At 38.4% G+C, this 20129-nt stretch overlaps 1 protein-coding gene across 2 annotated transcripts; it reads right to left on the bottom strand.

Annotated features, from left to right (window-relative positions):
• Positions 1 to 673: 673 nt before the first annotated feature.
• On the bottom strand, positions 674 to 18717 carry lmo4a (LIM domain only 4a). 2 transcript variants are annotated; one of them, XM_051657572.1, is made up of 5 exons: positions 18376 to 18717; positions 11680 to 11925; positions 6343 to 6439; positions 3979 to 4137; positions 674 to 1760 (listed from the first exon to the last, which is right to left on the bottom strand). In XM_051657572.1, the coding sequence occupies exons 2-5, from the start codon at positions 11916 to 11918 to the stop codon at positions 1752 to 1754; spliced, it is 504 nt and encodes a 167-aa protein (XP_051513532.1). In that variant the 5' UTR covers positions 11919 to 11925; positions 18376 to 18717; the 3' UTR covers positions 674 to 1751. The 2 variants fall into 2 exon arrangements, with proteins under 2 accessions (XP_051513532.1, XP_051513541.1); XM_051657581.1 differs by lacking the exon at positions 18376 to 18717 and adding an exon at positions 17537 to 17556.
• Positions 18718 to 20129: the final 1412 nt, after the last annotated feature.

The following is a 20129-nucleotide window of genomic DNA, read 5'->3' as shown; positions in this document are numbered from 1 at the left end:
AAATTGAAAAGCCATAGCAGGCTTTACACCCCCTACCCACCCACATAAACTCATGCACACACACACAAACAGCCATAATGAGGTATGCTTGGCTTACATTTTTCTAAGAAGAAACACAAGGGGAAATATATATATATTAATCGTGAAAGTAAATTGAAAAGGCACACCTTGTGATTGCAGGCCAGATGTAGTTAAAAAAAAAAGATATATGGGTTTAATTAGCTAATTAAATAAACAAGATATGGGGGAGTAAAATGCCAAAAAGCAATTACTGAAATGCCATGATGAGAAAACTTCTCAAAGCTCAGCAAATCAGATCCGAAGATATGAAATCTTGAGAGAAGGGACCAGTGAAAGAAAAAGGTGGGAATACATCATTAGTTTTTGCTAAGCAATTAAGAATGATGCAGGAGACCTCCCCTTAGCAAGACCCACAGATTGAAATAAAGACAGGAGAAATAAAAATGCCAGCCCAAATGCCTCTAAATACTCTCTGTAATGATGCAGTCGCAAGAGTGTGTGTTGAAATCTGGAAGGTAATGAACCATGTTTGGCCTTGGAGTATTTGAGAGCTGCGAGCTGCCAGTGAGTGTCCAACACACAAAAACATGACAAGCAAAAACCATCAAATGTTGATGCACACTACTGTATAGATATTGAGACTGTATTTGTGATGGTTATAGTTATTTAATTAAGTATTTTAATCTTTTACAGATATCTTATATCATTTTGAATGTTCCTCAATTGAAACAGAGGGTGCAAGGAAACAGATCAACCATTTAACACAATACAACGACACATGAAAGAAATATATACAATTTTACTCTCCTCCTCACCCTCTCTTCCATCTTTTATGCCAAAGTCTTGGCAGACACTGAATACCAGTCTCTATTATAGAATATGCAAACAGACATATAATTTAATCTACCAAATCATTGAGGAAAACAAAAAACATGCCGTTTCTTCTACAGACTATGGCTCTTTCAATAAGAGCACTTCATACGTCATGAACTTGAGTAGACAAAACAATACATGTTCACATATCTGTACGGTGCATGTGTGTAATTATTTGCTAATAGTAAGTAAATGACAAAGGAGGGAAAACTGGGCATAAAATGTTTAAAAAAAAAAAAAAAAAGCGAATAAACTTACACTTAAACTGAAAAGGGCCTGTAAACAAAAATAAACCACCACTTGTACAAACCCTGAACAATCATATGCTCAATAGTGGAGTGTTTCAACAGTCACTTGAACTAACTATGGTTTTCCTTTTTGTGTGCAAGAAGTAATATTTATCATCATCCTAACATACAAAAAACATCGATAGACCTCCAGAGTCCATAGTGTTAGGTAACGTTCATAACATTCTTGAGAAACTTCTCAAAGGGGGAATAAAAAACAATGAGCATCACCCCAGCTTTAAAGAACTGATCATTAATGGAGTCTTAGGCTTTCAGGCCAGGCAGTCCCAGCCATAACCAGACAGGCCACAAATGAGTGAATATGATCATTTTCAACTTCTGTGTCATTCGTCAACTTAATTATGTTTCCCTCATTAGGGGTGATTGTCTCGCAAGTGATTCGTAGTACTTGCGTAGCTCTGTGGTGGCTTGATGCACAAAGTGGAGTGGAAGATCTTGGGTGTGGGTGAACTTTCACAATAAGAGAATGGAGGGATGGTGAGAGGCAGGGTTCCATGAGAGGACAAAGACAAAGAGAAGGCACACTGCAAATTAAAATTCCATGTTTCCTCAGCAAACCTGTGTAGAAAGAAACAAACATATGAGTTTGATTTCTTACTAGGAAGTAGGAGTGGGCGATATACCGGTAGACATGATATACTGGTAGAAATTTGCCAACCCGTACACATTTTGGATTATCGTCTCTATCGCGGTAACGCAAAATTGCCACACGATAAATGGAGTGGGGCGATGTGATTGCTCATTCCTCAAATTCATTTGAATGAAAAGATGAGAGGAAATTATAAAGGAAAAAGTGCATCTTCCGTGGTGTGGAATTGGTCTGTCTTTAGAAAACGCAATACCATGAAGAAAACAGCGATTTGCGAGGTTTATACATTGTGTATGTCGATATATCCATGTGCGCGTATATATAACAGTGGTCAGGGCTTCACATGAAACAGAGAAATATTGAAACACGTGGTTTTTCACTGACAGCTGCACGTGTCATTAGATGAAAAGCTTGTATAGAATGCGAAAAAAAATGACACTGAATCCGCTTCTGCGGCATGAAATTTCGCTTGAGCCACCGTCAAAGCAAATTCAATGACATTGATCCCGTGCTCCAAACATGCCTCTTATCTAAACATGAGCAGCTGTTTTGTGCGAGTGTTGCGCACGCAGTCTGAAACATGCAAGTGCGTGCAAGTATTGAAGTCATCATCTTCATTTGTGCTCCAGTGACAGAAAAAGCACAGATCACACCCATTACTCATTTTGGTTTCTCTCAATGTCATGTGGGCTTTTAAAATACACATCAAAACCCTTTCTTAAATTCTGTTTGAATTATGTTTGATATCAGGAAATAAACCAGCCATATTTTCCTTCAGATATTTTATATTTTCTTTATAGAGATTACTAAAAACACAAAGAGCCTAATTAAGTGTTTTATTTATGGATATGTATTATTTTACTTTTTGCATTGCTTTGAGATGATGTTAAGTTTCTTGAGGAAAGTTATAACTATAATCATAATAATAACAAACAACAACAATAATAGTAATACAATAATAAGAAAAAGAAAAAGAAAATTGTGCACATAATCAGACTGAAATGTGGCATTTAAAAAACAAATTTTTTTACTTTGACTATGTTTGTCAAGTTCAAAATAAAGAGAAAATTATTTAAGATGTAGAAGTTTTCATTTATAAAGTATTTAATTCACTGACTGGATTACTCAAAATTACACATTGTGACATGGCTTAATATACACCGATCAGCCACAACATTAAAACCACCTGCCTAATATTGTGTAGGTTCCCCTCGTGCCGCCAAAACAGTGCCAACCTGCATCTCAGAATGGACAGAAACGCATGTTGATGAGGGAGGTTGATAGAGAATGGCCAGACTGGTTCGAATCGAAAAAGTTTACGGTAACTCAGATAACCGCTCTGTACAATTGTAATGAGAAGAACAGCATCACAGAATGCTTTTCTGAGATGCGTGTTGGCGCTGTTTTGGCGGCACGAGGGGGACCTGTACTATATAAGGCAGGTGGTTTTAATGTTGTGGCTGATCGGTGTATAATTCAATGTTATTGATTTTTCAGAAAACCTCACTATATTGTGATATATATCGTTTTCGTGATATAAAATCACTCATATCGTTATATAGGATTTTGGTCATATTGCCCACCCCTACTAGGACATATAACTCTATACACTTATGCAGCTGTGTGAAACTTAACTACATTGTATTAGCCTGTGTTCTATCTCACTTAGTTTTTCATAATCTGGTATCTTTTTCTACCATTAATTTCTTAAAAAAACAACTGTGAAAAGATTTTAGCTAGTTTTCATTTAAGTTGCTGCTTTAACCCTATGATGCATGAATTATTACATAACAAAGGGAAGAAATATCTTAAATGTTTATTTTTTTACTTTAGAACCAGAGGGTAATCATTCCCAATTGTTAATTTTCCAAAAATATTTATTTTGAGAGAGTTACACATCTCAGACATCACATTTCAACAGAGGACAATGGTAAACATTTCTTGGTTTATCACCACTTTTGTCACCATGCTAAATATATGTTGTCATAAATAAAAAAACATGAAATATGGGAAAGGGTCAAAGGTCACCAATGGTGGTATAGATGTAAATTCAACTCTGAATTGTTAAAACTGGCTTTTAAAGATATGTGCACTGCATTAAATGTAATAATAATTGTCAGCATGTTTCCATATGTCTTTGTAAGATTTCTTTATTGATTTATGTGTGTTAATCTGGCCCTGTTGTACCTTTTGGTCAGGTAGGAGGGTGTTGCCCTGCAACGGGGTCAGGTGACTACTGAGCAGTCCTCCACCTGGTCGGTCATGCTCACAGAAGATGGTACCATTGACATAGTGAAATCGGTCACCGGGCACCAAGCGATTCCGACATGTGGCACAAGTGAAACACTGTGGAGAAGAGAAGGACCATTTGTTAAACTAAGGGAGCTGAAGAAGTTATTTAACTGAAATTCTGGTGTTATATTTAATAAAAACAAGTAAATGTTTCTGCCTACTACTAAAAATGAATAGCCTATTAAATAGATTGAAATCGCAGAGCAAATATACATAGAACTACTTAGAACCACCAATATGCAGAAAACAGTTTTACATAACACCAATATGTAAGGACGACTCTTCAATCTGCTGTAAATTATGAGTTTTCCCTATTTTGTGAAAAAGAGGAAAGAGAGAGGCAAAGAAACTTACATGTATGGTAAATCTGCATTGTTTGAAAAGCCTATTACACTCCAAGCTCACATTTCTTCAGATACTCACAAATTTGAAATTTTGTCAGGATGCAGTTACCCAAATTTGAAAACTTATGCAAACATGGACCACTTGGGAAACTGAATAGATCCACTCAGCTTAATCAGTGAATGGTTTCCTTTTTCAATCAAATACTATTAAGGCAGGATGACACCTACACCACTATAATTAAGGAGGAATGTGTGGAGCAGTTGGGAAAACAGTTAGTTGATGAGTTTTGGTTCAAGCTTCTCTTGAGAATATCCTGCTACCCATGTTCAAGCAAATGCAAAACATTAACTGAGACAATTCAAAATTAAACAAATTTCCCCAAAAAGAGGTTCAGGGCTTCACAGATGTTGCCATTTGAACCAAAAAGTGAACACAAATACACTTGAGTGACAAGTTACATTGATGTAAATAATCACTGCCTTCTCTTCTAAAGCATTTTGGTGAAATAGTGTCTCTAATTCTCATGTTGGAGTTATGGGTATAATGTTGGCCACAAGTCACTGTTTTAAGAACTTTCCGGTCTTGAGGGACTTTTAATATAATAAATCACTGTGACCTGTCATTCAGGCACAAGGCTTATCCTATCATTGCTATGACAATGACACCCAACTCTACCTCTCTTTCCAGCCTGACGATCCTTCGGTAGCTACACAGATCTCAGCCTGCCTGCTATTCATCTCATGTTGGAAGAAAGACAGAAACTCTCATTGTTCCAGCGAGCCAGCAATTCAACATAACTTCACCATTCAGCTAGACTCGTCAATGATTACACAATCCAGGACAGCCAGAAATCTTAGGGTAGTGTTTGACGATCAGTTGAACTTCACGGACAACATCACAAAGACAGCCCTAACTTGCAGATTTCCAATGTACAACATTAGGAAGATCAGACCTTTCCTACCCAAGCATGCTACACAACTTCTTGTCCAAGCTCTTTTCATATCTAGACTGGACTACTGCAATGCTCTTCTGGCAGTACTTCCTGCATGTACAATGAAACCTCAGCAATTGATCCAGAACGCGGTGGCACGTTTGGTTTTTAACTAGCGTGAAGTTCAAGGCATTGATCCTCGCATACAGAACAGCCACTTGTTCAACACCCCCCTATCAACACTCATTACTTCAAGTCTGTGTGCCCTCCAGAAACTTGCAATCGGCATATGAGCAGTGCCGCGTGGCACAAAATCACTTTCTCTGACTTTCACTTCCACTGTTCCTCACTGGTGGAACAAACTTCCAAACTCCACCCAAGCAGTTGATTCTCTAACTACTTTAAAGAAACATCTAAAGACGCATTGCTTTCTTGAGCACCCAATCCTACTAATGCACTAATTATCTTCATCCAAAAAAAAAAAAAAAAAACACTGTCACCACTGTCTCTCACCTTCAACCGCAAAAGAAAAATTGACGAGGACGCAGTTTAATCTGTTCAGAAATGACTGAATTTAGTCACAAGTATTCCAATATTTACATCTTTAGCCTTAAGACCACAAAATTGCAACTTGAGACTACTTGACTATTTTTATTTGATTTTTTTCTTTAAGTCTGAGTCTATGATAAATTATTGTTAGTCAAATACAATAAACAGTGTATCACTGCATTGCATAAAATTAAATTGTGTTGACATTTTTGGTTCATATTTTATTATTTTCTTGTATTCTTGTTTTGCTATTACAGATTTTTGCACACATTTATTATGGTACTTTATTTATTTTGCTTGTTTTCCCATATTTTGTTGTTGGTTAACACTGAATAATAATAAAACCCATGTCATAAAAAAGTGTGAATATCCCCATTTTCTTTGAAAAATAATGAAAATGTATGAACATTTTCTGAGAACAGACTATGGTTCACCTTTAAATGGTAGACGTTACCCTGGGCCCTCATCACCATCTCACTGGCAGGGATCGACTGTCCACATGCACTGCAGGCGCCTGTGTGACCAAACAATCTGCACAAAGGGGAGAAAGATTAATGGTAAAATATGTTCAACAATGGTACAATAAGAATATTTAGAAAAAAATGGTTAGTCATCAGTAAGGCAACATTCAGTATTAAACAAGTTAAAATTAAACAAGACTTCAAGAAAATAAAGGATCAAAATAATTTGCATTCCATGATTATCATGTACACTCACTAAGCACTTTTTTAGGAACACCTGTACACCTACTTATGTATGTGATTATTTAATCAACCAATCATGTGGCAGCAGTGCAATGCATAAAATCAAGCAGATACGGGTCAGGAGCTTCAGTTAATCTTCAACCATCAGAATGGGAAAAAAATGTGATCTCAGTGACTGTGGCATGACTGTTGTATCAGACGAGCTGGTTTGAGTATTTCTGTAACTGCTGATCTCCTGGGATTTTCACACACAACACTCTCTAGAGTTTACTCAGAATGGTGCCAAAAACAAAAAACCTAAAGTGAGCGGCAGTTCTGCGGACGGAAACGCCTTGTTGATGAGAGAAGTCAACAGAGAATGGCCAGACTGGTTCGAGCTGACAGAAAGGCTACGGTAACTCAGACAACCACTCTGTACAATTGTAGTGAGCAGAATAGCATCTCAGAATGCAAAACATGTTGAACCTTGAGGCGGATGGCCTACAACAGCAGAAGACCATGTTGGGCACTTTATTAGGACCATAGTGTTCCTAATAAAGTGCTTAGTAACTATAAATATTACGGACACTGTATTTTGTATATTAGTTCGCTAGTCCTACTGTTCAGTGCTTTAAATGTTTTGCTTGCCTTTTTGCACTACTTACCTCGTTTGCAAAATTGTTTGCACCTTGTAAAGGCTTCCCTGTATTATGTACTAATAAAGATGTTTTTATTTTACCTAAAGGCTATAAGTGAACTTTATGTTTGTCATGTGTACATCATACTATCCTACGAATCACAGCATTGATTGATTGCTAGTTTAAATGTGTTTTAGAAAATTCCATACACAATAGTTTAAAGTGGCATTGTTTATTGGAAGCACACATATGATCATGCAAATGTATGAAAAAACAACACAGAAAATGTTGATGACTATGAAGGTAGCGTTTAAGGCGTCTCTTCTCTGCTCTTGCTCTCCTGTTGTTTTCCATCTCTTACAAATCCGACTGCATCTTGTCTACGTGAAGTTTTCCACAACAAAACAGGAAGATAAAAATCAACACAAAATCTTTCACAGAGTCATTCACTGTTTATGTTTTGAAGTGAGTGGGTAATCGGCTGTTATCGCATGAAGTTCAGGCGTCCCTGCTACAACAGCATCACATGCTTATTGCAAAGCTTATTTAAATAAAAGTTCCTGCTTTCGTGTTAGTGAAAAAAACGACACTTGGAATTTAAAGAGCACCTATTATGGTTTTTCAAATATTACCTTTCATGTAGTGAGTTATATAGCTGTTTGTGAATGTAAAAAAGTCTGCAAAGTTTCAAAAATCAAAGTGCACGACAAATGGAGTTACTGACTCCCAAAAGAAAGAACCGATTCTGAACACCTGAAACGAGTCGTTAGTAATTCCAGACTTACTTCCTGTACTAACCTACTTAATTTGGTAACAAAAAACCCGCCTCCGGTCTTCATTGGCTGCTCGCGAACAGCTTAGACCTGCCCTCAAACACTACACTAAGCGGTAAAACAATCACAACAGACTGGGACATCTGACCAATCACAGCAGAGTAGGCTCTCTGAAAGGAGGAGTTTAGAATGAATCCTTTAGAACGGATCATTGACACTGGGGAAAAAAAAGGTAATGCTGCAATTTAAATTATGAGCAAATTAAAGTGTTTTTTTGGCCTTGGATGCATGTAAACTATTGTATGAGACCTTTAAAACAAAATTAGGCACGTTTAAAAACCATAACAGGTGCTCTTTAATAGGAATGGGTATAGTTCCACAACGAACTGATTTAAGTTCAGGTACTAGTTCCACAATTGTGTGGAAATTGTGTGGTTTTTATGCACTTTTAAAGTTTGATTTTAAAAAGATGTAATGTAAATACTTTAGTCCGACTGAAATAGTACAATCAGATATTTGCAAATTCAGACTAATAGACCCAAATAATGCGATTGTAGCTTGTCTTTGACCAGCATGTATACATGTTAAAAGTGACGCGTGACGTGCATTTGACACATTCTCAGCCGATGTCCTTCCTTCAAATATTCAATTACATATTGTGTCATGTATACTTAGACAGATGACTAGGCAAAACCCCACTGTAGCTCTATTATAAAAACGGTTTACCATGTGGCAAAACAAAAATCAAACAATCACCCTGAAATTAAAAGTTTCTATACACAGAGAAAATCATTTATGTCCATAGCCATTAGCTTGAAGTTTTTTGCAGAGTGTATGCATAGACTCACATGGCCCGAATGGCAGGGCACCAAAGCCCTGCCATTCGGTACTTTGACTGCAGTCCTAGTACATTGACTGCAGCCTATCAACTAATCTGGAGTGGCAGTGTAATTGGTGGCAATGGGTGGGGGGTGGCTTTAGGAGCCTCTGATCCACCCTTGGCTCCTAATTAGGGTGCACTTGATTGCTCTGCTGCTTGAGCTTGAGGTTGTTATGGGCAATTTTTGGAGAACACTCAAATGAGTTCAAGTCCTGCTCTTGATGAGATGGAAGAAAAAAATGCATCTACACGCACACAATGGCACTCGGTTGTATAGAGATAAAACCCAGATGCAAAACAGAACACACATACACACAATGTGAATAAACAACATGCAACATATATGCCACTCACACACTAATACACACAAAAAACTTGTTTTCATTCAGAACACCTGGAGCCACCTTATCACAGTCATGTTTAAGTAGGAAACCTTTCTTCAGCTCCCTCTCTGGGGTCTTTATTGTGATGGTAACCAGACCAGTTTGGCAGCTAATTCTCACCGCCTCACTTTCTCCTCTTTCCCCTTCTCTCGCTCTCTCTCAACCACTTCTCCTCCGCTATCACTGTCCCAGCTCTAAATGCTCACAGTAATGAATTTTTGATCTTAATCCAAACAGTAATTTAATAAGAGACAGCAGAAAGGAGCCCTGTTCTCCCTATTTAATGCACCCTGCTTTTATCAGACCTCAGGCTCCACGCGGTGTCTTTTGGTAATGAATCTCTGCCCTTCTGATTAGCTGTATTATACATATTTAATACACTGCAGATTGAGTACACCTTAGATGCACTCTTAAAGAAAATGTCCATAAGACCACCCTTTACATTTATGATACATTTGCTGAATTACAGTCTTAAGAGTTATTAATTTTATCTCATTATACACTTGATAAAATTACACACACTGGATAAGCTGGCAAGAACGCTGGTAAAGGTGTTTCATTGCAACTCGAGATCACTGTATTAATGTGCAAAAATTTATGTGTGCCAATCGGGCTTTGCTTAAACCGGTTATGACCTTTCCCAGATAGAGAAAAAAACATTTAAAGCATTTACACACATGTAAAAATAAAAACAAATAAAGAATACACTGTTATAATCTTGTCAGCTGGTATAAACTCCCCACTGCACATTATCTTGTATTAGTGCTTTGTTAACTATGACAATATATCTGTAACAATAATGGGTGTTTAAAATACAATAGCAGGACTGCACAGTTTCTCCCTGATTTAGGGGTGTGTTGGGGTCTGTTAGATTGTTTGTTTTGTGAGCGGTTATTCCTGGCACTTTCACAGCAATCACAGCGAGAAAAAAAGACTACTGCGTGGCGATGCCAAATAGTCAGACATCCTTGGTTGAGGTCCAAACAGACTAGTGTGGGTCTAACAGGCAACAATGCCATGCTGGCACGGACCGACACACCACTGCACATATCCAAAAACGCTGAGGTCAATTTCAAAACCTCTGCGATTATAAACAAATCTAATCTCTTCACCTCTGGAGCAGCCAGCTCAAAATATACAAGGGAGTAGAGGCCAAATTCAATCAAAGAACTATGTAACCATCAAACAGGCATATAAGCAATCATAGATCCCAGTTAAAACCACAACACAAATAAACTGAAGATTTTTGGGTTTGCAAAACAAGGAGGTTATGGTTGATTTGCAGACTGGTCAAAATTTATGACAAAATGACAGTTCTGAACAGAGTTCTATTTTGATCACCAGCTATGTGGTTAAACAGTACTTGTAACAGCCTGATTGAAATAGCCCTCAAATACAGGGCAAAAGCTTGAGTCTCCAGCAGTGTACAACACATGAAAGAATTGTGGGGAGTCTTTGAGGAATATGGCTGCTCCAGATGCCATGTTACATGCACCCACACACTTCCTGTCATGATCAGTGTACTTTTCTTGTTCTCTAACTGTTCACATAGCAACAAGCATTCAAATGTGTTGCGTTGGAATGTCTGATGTCAGTATGACACATGACATTCTACAGAACATCTGTCGAATAAGCTATTTCAGCCCAGCAAAATATTCTATCATCTAATTTCATGCGAAATCATTTACACAAATGGAGGAATGAACGCATTTGGTTCATTTATTACATTTATGATTTATGAAATTACAACTTCGGCCAAAATAAAGTCAAACACAAATTATTTTAAAACAAGGCAATGGCGGTTATTCTAAATATCTAAAGCCTTTGGGACCATTAAAGGGAGAGTTGTTCCAAAAATTGTCATCATTTACTCACTTTCACTGTACAAAAAAAAAAAAAAAAAATGATGCATTGAAAGTGAATGGTGACTAAGGCTACCAATCTGACTTACCATTCCTTTTTTGTCTACCACAGAATAAATAACGTCAAACAGGTTTGGAAATAAATTATGGGTGAGTAAATGATGACAGAAATTTCCCTTTTGGGTGAATTATCCCTTTAACCTTGATTGAAGCCACAATTTAAAGCAATACTACATTTGGAAAGGAAAAAGGATATGTCAAATTATATGAAACTTGGTTAAAATCACTTAATTTAGCCGATTATCTAGTTCAGGAAACAATAACGAAGTATCAATTTGTTTCCAATCAAATCTAGATATTACTGTGTCCTTTGTGTAACACACAATGACTGGTACTGTGACTAAGACCACCATTATTAACTTTTGATGCACAATGCATAACATATTGCTGTATTTGTTTTTACAAAATATCTATTAAAAATAAAATGTTGCTCTAATTCATGATCTCTGCCTTAGACCCTCTACATCCTCGACCATCCCTCTTTTTAAGTACCTGATGTAATCGTTCCTGCAGAGGATCATGCCTCCTTTGCTGAAGCAGGTGCTGCCGATCTCTCCCAGCTGGGCCTGGCAGCAGGAGCACTTGAGGCAGTGCGTGTGCCAGTATCGTTCCATAGAGAAGAGCAGGAAGCGGTCCATGATCCGACATCTGCAGCCTGCACAGGAGCGCACCACTCCGCCACTACCTCCCGTTACCGCAACGGCAGTGGATTCAACACGGTTGTTCACCATCGCCTGTCTGCAGGGAAGATCGGAGAAGCTCGTAAATCAGTATATCAGGATGCTGTTATCCAGAGGCATAGTTCTACGAATCAGCCATTAGAAATGTTCCCCAACACTACTTTAAACAAATCACCTTGATATATTACATTCTTATAGTCCTAGGAAAATACAGCAGTATAATAGGACAGAAATATTTTACATTGTAAGCAACTGTGGAGGTTCTTTTTTTTTTTTCAGTGGAGAAAAAGGAGAAGAAACAGACATGTCAAATACATTTGATATATTTTGGGCTCTGTTTTCATGACCAAGCTAGGTAAGCGACCATGCGCTACATCTTATCCAATTTTCGTAGGAACGCTAATTCTAAGCGCAATTTTCCTGCAAGAGCAAGTGGGTGGGTGTGTTTGCGCTATCTGTGTGTGTATGGCTGCAAACTGTGGGTGTATTGTACATGTTTGTTAATGAAGTGGGCTAAAGTGCAATTTGCTATTTCCCTGAGAAATAGGTAATTGTGCTAAGACGTTTGAGAACCACGTCTAATATCGGTGCAAAGTCTAAAATGAGTTCCTGCATTTGCAGCTTGGGGATTCCACCAGCAGATGATATCAAAGAGCTATCAATCACTTTTAATAGGCTATTAATTTACTGATTAGTAATAATAATACAGTAATAATCATTATCGTAATAATATGTTTATTTTGTACAGTGCCTTTCCAAAGCTCAAAGACGCTGTACAGAAATGAAACATAAAACATATACATTACTAAAAGCAGGATGAGAGCCAACAGACCCAGAGAGGCCAAGAGCAGCACAGGTGACAAACAGAGCAGGAGACATTGCATACAGGCCATTTACACTACCACATTCGTATGAATGGGCTGTCTCCATTTATATCAATGTTGCATGACAGGGAACTAAATATGTAATAGGTCGCAGACCATACAATAACCGGAGAAGTACCTCTGAATTAAATTACACTGGACCAAGCCCATTAGTTCTTTGCGCACCCGGTTTCGCCGACCCACTTGTGCCTAGACTTAGCGTATGCTTGCCCAAAAATATCAAAACTTTATGGCCATGCCCACTGACTTTGCGCATATGATGTATTGCATAGCACTGCACTTAAGGCATAGTGCTCTTAAAATAGGACCCTCCATATTGTTTCATTATGTCATCAAGAACCCTATCTATTAAGAATATGACCGGCTAAATAACCTGAGATCACCATAGTACTAAAAAAATTTCTACAATTTAATTTAATTCTTATTAAATGCACTCAAAACTAGTGTTAAATTGAGTTCCTCCAGAAAATATAGTTTAAAAAAGTTGCAAACAAAGGAAATATGATGGTTCTTTGTTATGTCATGGAAATATAATAAAACACATGCTGTAGGCAATATGGAAATTATGCAGTCTACTTTAGATTTTTTTATCTGCATTAATTTAATCAGTTTATATCTACAGCTCATTACCAGAATTTTCATTGCAAATATGAGCAGAGATCAAGCCCAGCTAGAGGCACTGCAGCTCTTAAATGGCTGTAACTGGAACCATAAGGACAAAAACTATGGTCGGTTCCCTTAAGTATGCTATCTCAAAGCGGGAATACTGATCCAAGAACAGGGGTTATATCTATATGGAATCTCCAAATACACGCATTAATCTAGAATCAGCTATCCTTATCTGTGTGAGATTTTACATGACCTTGGTTTACCCCAGCTCATGCTGATACCGGTCTCACTGTACCATGTAAACACAAATAACTCAAAAGTGGCACTCCAATTACTTTTCCAAGATTGTTTTCTTTTATTATATTTCCTAGTTTGTAGGTAGTATGATTTGCAGTATGCAGCTTTCAACCTACACAAGAACCCAATCACAACACAAACCGCTGTTTAAGATGTTTTCCAAATCAAAGTGCAACATTGAATTTTCATTCCCTGTCTGATGTTTTAGTTCAACTATGCTTTCTCTGTTGAATGTACTCCCTTGGTGCTTTACTGTTCACCAGCCATTTCCCTGCAAGCAAGTGGGACATTTCCAGTCTCAATAAACAACCTTATACAGTTCCAGAAGGAGGAATTCAGTCTAGCCACCGACCATCCTCACCACACAAACACTTCTACAGTTTTAGTCTGACTAGTTTAAAATTAGCTAAAATATGCACAAGGACTGTGGTCTGAGAAGGTCAGACCATCCAACTAAGCAAATGACCTTCAGACTCAAGGCATAGGCTAATACTTATGCTCAAAGCACTGTATATTTGCACATTGGGAAAGGCTTGCACATTTTATTTCTAAAAATAATTTTGTATCTCTGCATTGTTTTCTGAAAAAACACAAGACTAGCTTCTCTGCTACATTTAGAGACCTCAGCAAAATCCTGTGAGGTCCAGACGGTGCAGTTTTCTCCTTCTGGAGAGGCAGCAGCATGAGGAAGAGGGACATCTGGCTGAGGCCATATCACTTGTTATTTCCTCTCTATGTTGTTCTGAAGGAGAGGTCTGTCAGCAGCAGCCTGGAGACGGAGGCTAGGTTAAAGGTCACAACTGAGCCCTGTTGATTGGTAGGGTTGACCAGGGGTCAGTGGAGGGGCAGAAAGCAACAGGAAGGCTTTTTGTGCCATGCTCCAAATTCCCAAAGTGGGAATGCTTTCCTCATGCTGTCTTATCTGCCTTGTGCTGGACATAAGATACCAGCCGGCCATGTGCTTTCCCCACAAACAGGAGCATGAATGGTGCAATCAGGTATATAGACAACTCCTCAGTATGTTTTCTTTGTTAAACGGGGACAAATCCTAAAGATAAGTATTAGCAATCTGCAATAAACTGGACAAGATTAATTATGGCCTCTCGGTTTGGAAAAACAAATATAGTTAAGGAGAAATATGAAGAAACACACATTTCCTTCTGCAAGAGACCTTTCACATGCATGTGGTTTACACTCCCTCACCTTACCTGACAAAACTGGCCAAACAGGTCTAAAACAACGCTCTGAGAGCTGCGCAAGTATTTCCTCCACAACTGGGTGACACTTCAAGGATCCCAAAACTGACATGAACCTACATGCCTGAATTCTTATTGGAGAATTTGCCAGCCACCACTTTAAACCAATTTTCTACACCCCTTCATTTCATTGTTGTGTCAGAGTTGGGCATATTTTATGTCTTATACAAACTATGAGCCTGATATCTTATTAAATGCACAGGGACCAGCTGTACAAGATTATAAACTTGAGTCAAAAGAAAATTTATTCAGTGCTCCTACACAAACAGATTTCGCCTCAGGACCTTTTCCTCCATAACTGACACTGGTAACAAGCACCATACATTGTCATTCGCGCACACCTGCAGAAGCACCGTTCTAAAGCAGGTTGCCAAATAACTTTACTACAGTTAATTTTATGAAAATGCAAATCCCCCATTTTTTAATCATCCTTTGCTGCAGACCCGAGAGTGAGAAAGACAATGCTTCTGAATGGGACCCTGGGGGAATATCACACGCTTAGAGGCTTGGCTGTTTCAATACAGAACAATTACATTATCCCTCTAATAACTTAGGTAAGTTAATCCTTCACTGAAAACGTCAGGCAAATCTTTTTTAAAGCTATGAGGCCTAGCATAGTGTCTTATCATAGGGAAGCAGAAGTTTGTGAAGCTATAGGCCTATATCTTTGGCAGTTTGCATTGTATTTGGCAAATTTCTGATTTAGGAGGCAAGCAGAATATGATATTCATACTGTAAGGGGAGTGCAAAGTTTGTTTAAAGGTTGCTATTAACTTAAAACATGCAAATCTGTGAAAATAGTTATTTATATTCAAATTTGTGTAGATTTATGGGATAATTTATCAAAGATCTTAGTACGTTAACATTCTTGTACATGCACTTTTTTGCAGTGCAGTAAATGAGTGGAGAATACCATAATAGCTCTACAGACTCACTTGTTTTGACAGATTTAGAGAAATAGTTTACCCAAAAATGCAAATTCTTTCATCATTTACTCACCCTCATGCCATCCCAGATGCGTATGACTTTCTTTCTTCTGCTGAACACAAACGAAAATTTTTAGAAGAATATCTCAGCTCTTTAGGTCCATACAATGCAAGTGAATAGTGACCAGAACTTTGAAGGTCAAAAATGCACATTATGGCAGCATAAAAGTAATATATAAGACTCAAGTGGTCAATTCCATATCTTGCAAAGCGATATGATAGGTGTGGGTTGAGAAACAGATCACTTCCACATTTTTCTTTTTTTAGTGATTCACTTTCTTCTTCGTGCATATCAACACCTACTGGGCAGGAAGGAGAATTTAAAGTAAAAAAGGACTTAAATATTCTCACCCACCCCTATTATATCGCTTCTGAAGCAATGGATTTAACCACTGGAGTCTTATGGATTACTTTTAGCTGCCTTTCTGTGCTTTTTGGAACTTCAAAGTTCTGGCCACAATTCACTTGCATTGTAAGAACCTACAGAGCTGAAATATTCTTCTAAAAACCTTTGTTTGTGTTCAGCAGAAGAAAGAAAGTCATACAGATCTGGGAAGGCATGAGGGTGAGTAAATGATGAGAGAATTTGCATTTTTGGGTGAACTTTCCTAGAGGTCTGCAAGTTGTACCCCAAAGTTATTTAGTAAATAACACCCTTTTTAAGATCAATGGGACTGCATTCGATTACTAAAACATAACTTAATCTAGAAAGCTGGTGTTTTGTAAGTCTTTAAGTCACATATTAAAGCCACTTCCCCTAACTTTAATAATACACAGAAAACTATTCTACCAAGTATTGTTGTTTGAGGTGAGAAGCAACTCTGGAAACAGACCAAACTCTTCTCTTCTCTGTCTCGTTATTTAAATGCTGTCATCAGAAAGGTCAGAGAGGGGGAGGTTCGTTCAGTTCCACTCGACTAAAGACTGATTGATTAAATAAGAGGCAAAAACAGAAGCTAATGAAGAGAAACACAATACCGTCGCTGTCCGAGCGCAGACTGATGGATTGGTGTCGGCTTGACGGAGCAAATGATGGCTCTACACCGAAAGACAAATCACATATCATCAAATACAAGGCTAAAGTTGTAGACTTAAGTACACACTATTCAGTTTTATGGTTTTGTGCTTCAACTTTTCCTTTTGTAGGTCGTCTGGAGAGGGAGCTAACCTCATGGTCATCACTCATCATATAAACTTCGTCTCTGACACCAAAGTGAGAACGATGTATATCATTTCACTGTATTATTATAAATTGACTCATAATGGAAGTGTGAATTCTTAATCTCATAAAACGTCGGTTAAAGGGACCAATAAATGCGCACACACATAGAGTGAGTCACTCGTAATTAAAATAAATGAGCATAACATCATGGTTCACAGCGTCTAAAAATAGTAACAAGTCCAGTGAGCAAATGACCAGGCCCTGGTTGGCACCACCGCAGATTAGCAGTACATCCTTCTCTTTTAATAATGCGCACTGGGGCTATATTACACGCTTCGCAGTTTTATTAAAACGGGTCTCTTTTTAATTAACACTCCGCGCACAACTCCCCATTGTGCACGATTCTCCGCTCCAATGACAACACACTGCAAGGCTGTCTCAAAAAAATAAAAAAATAAAATAAAGTTCTGCCTACCTAGCATTTGGGGGGGATCATGGGCGCGTGCTGCATTTTTTGGGCATCATGGGTGCGTTCCAAGTCAGAGCGACTGTCTAAGGGGGCGTTCACACAGAACACGTCTTTGCGTCCGTCCGCGCTGTTGTTTTTTAAATTGTTTTTCTACATAAACGCGCAAGACGGACCGTTGCGCCCCATATCGCGCTTGAGCGCCGCGTTTTTTAAACGTCGCGTCAATTTAAAGTAAAAACATTTTCAACAGTTACAAACGTGTCTCGAGACACGTTCTATTCGTGACGATGCATCTAGCTTCTTTTAGCGCTAGTGCAACCGGTGTGAACAGCCCCTTATAGGCAGCTCTAGGTTTTGAGATACATCCATCAAGTGAGAGTTACTATAGAGGTTGCCAAGACGCACAAATGCAAAGTTTGTATCTGGTATAATACTGCCGTAAAAGACAAAATTATGGGGTAGCCGTGTAGTGGTTGGGTCTAGACTGGAAAACAAAAACTAAAAACACCAGGCACAAAGGGCAATTGGCATGAACTATCACCCTTGTGCCCGCCACTGATGCACCTACCAAATCTCTGGTTTCTCTGTGGTGCTGTTGGTAAGTGAAGTGTAAAAGCATACTAAAACGTCTGCTAAATCACAAATAACTAAGAAGGAGTGATAAAGTGCAACGAAATGAGCGAGCTAACTCGCAAGAGGCAAATTAAATCTGTTAAAATGGGCAGGCAAGAATTTAATACTGACTTGACTGAGGGGCAAAGTATCAAAACAACAGAACACTCCAACCGTACTGTAAAATAATTAACAATGATATTTAATGTTTATTTTATTTATTTTTTACTCACCGTTATTTGTATGGAGTATGAATACTGGTCCAAACGTTGTGAAAGCACTCTCAAAGTTATTGCGCGGTATTAAAAAGAGAGAGGTGGTCTGTCTTTATTCGTCCACCCAAAATCTTTGCAGAAACTGCGTTTTTAATAATCCGAGTGTCGCGTGTTCCAAGAAACTTCAAAACCGTTCCTCTTGTTAGAAGCGTTCCGTCACTACCGACAAATTCATGTTCGTGTGTTAGCTATTACACATGATCTTCCTTGCGTAACTAGTGGTTATAATTATATCACTTATTGCCTAAAAACTCCTATGAGCAACACAATCTTATTTCTGGCATCAGTTTACGTTCGAAGTACACATGAACGAACTGGGAGAATTTTTTTTAAGTCACTCTTCTGGTGACGTAGCATAGGTGCAGCTCCGCGCAGCCAATGGACGGCGAGGGGGCGTGGCATTTGACAGGATGATGGATGGCTGTTTGGGCAATTTTAAACTATTTGAAACTAATTTGAATTGCCCATAATCACCACGGCTGAGTTATGTTGAAAGGGCTTAATAGATTACTTATTAAATAACATTAAAGCCTGCGCGGCCAGGTGGACAGTTTTATTAATTGTTCACTATTGCTCACAAATGGACAGTATTCTATATCGCATCAATCTATAAATAAACCCTTGATAGACACAAGAACAACAGTACAAAATAACAGATGTGCTCACGCGAGAGGAAAAGAGGCAGCTGTTTAATTGAACACTGTCACGTGCTCTCACCTTGTATTTACTGCGTCTCTCGGTAGGATCGGAGCTGCGAACATCTGGCTAAGCTGGAAAGCCAATTTGCTCTGGCGCCGTAAATCTTTATTTAACCAATGCAATACTGTCCAATTTGCCTTGATTTACCATTACAGGTTTAAATGAGCTGGCCTTCTCTTACACGCAGTGTTACCACTAGGAGATGTTGTGGCTTATGCCGTTCTACTAAACACACCTGCGATGTAGTTTCTTAATTCTAAGAATGAAGAAAACAGACTTGTGTTCTTCAGACCAGTCTTGCCAAGCTACTTTGGAAGAACGAACTCGGAAGGACAGGAGGACGTAGAACGCATCTATTCACCTTATTCACGCTAGCGCCATCTTTGATTTTTTATGGGAATGACAACAAGGCAGTAAGGGAGAGAGAGACATTACAGTCTCCTCAATGGGATGTACTGCAGTTTAAAGTGTTTTGGATTGTTCCGCGCACAAAACACTGATAAAATATCTGTCCACGAACATTCAGTATACAAAGAACTCCAGACAACATGAGTTGTGGAAAATCAGATGTGATCTAGGAGCTTAATACAGCTTTATACCATTCGTGCCATTGAAGAGATGGTAAGTCTATCCCTCAGAGCCTCGTTGTCATTCCCATTAAAAATCAAAGATGGCGCGAGCTTTGAGATGTGCTGCGATCTTCCTGTTGCGCAATGAACCGTCACAGCACATTTGAATCCAGTGAGAGAACTTCTGGCATTATCACACCAGTAACAGCATTAATATCATCACGCCAGTGAGGTTTTGCAGGACTAGTGACACGTTAAAAGAATAAAGTCTGTAAACACTTGTTTTTCTCCATGTTTATTACTGTATTTTTTTTTTTTTTTTGACGAAGTATAACATCTCACATGAGCCATCAGACTTTCTTGAGCTTACAGTGGCAAACTCTTGAGGAAAAAACAAAATGATAAATGTCCTTCGTCTGCCACCGTAGTATGGAGTTCTTGCCC

The sequence above is a fragment of the Myxocyprinus asiaticus genome, chromosome 3 (assembly GCF_019703515.2).
Source record: "Myxocyprinus asiaticus isolate MX2 ecotype Aquarium Trade chromosome 3, UBuf_Myxa_2, whole genome shotgun sequence".
NCBI lineage: Eukaryota > Metazoa > Chordata > Actinopteri > Cypriniformes > Catostomidae > Myxocyprinus > Myxocyprinus asiaticus.
Note: the sequence above shows the minus strand (reverse complement) of the source record. Positions and strands in the feature narration are given on the sequence as shown.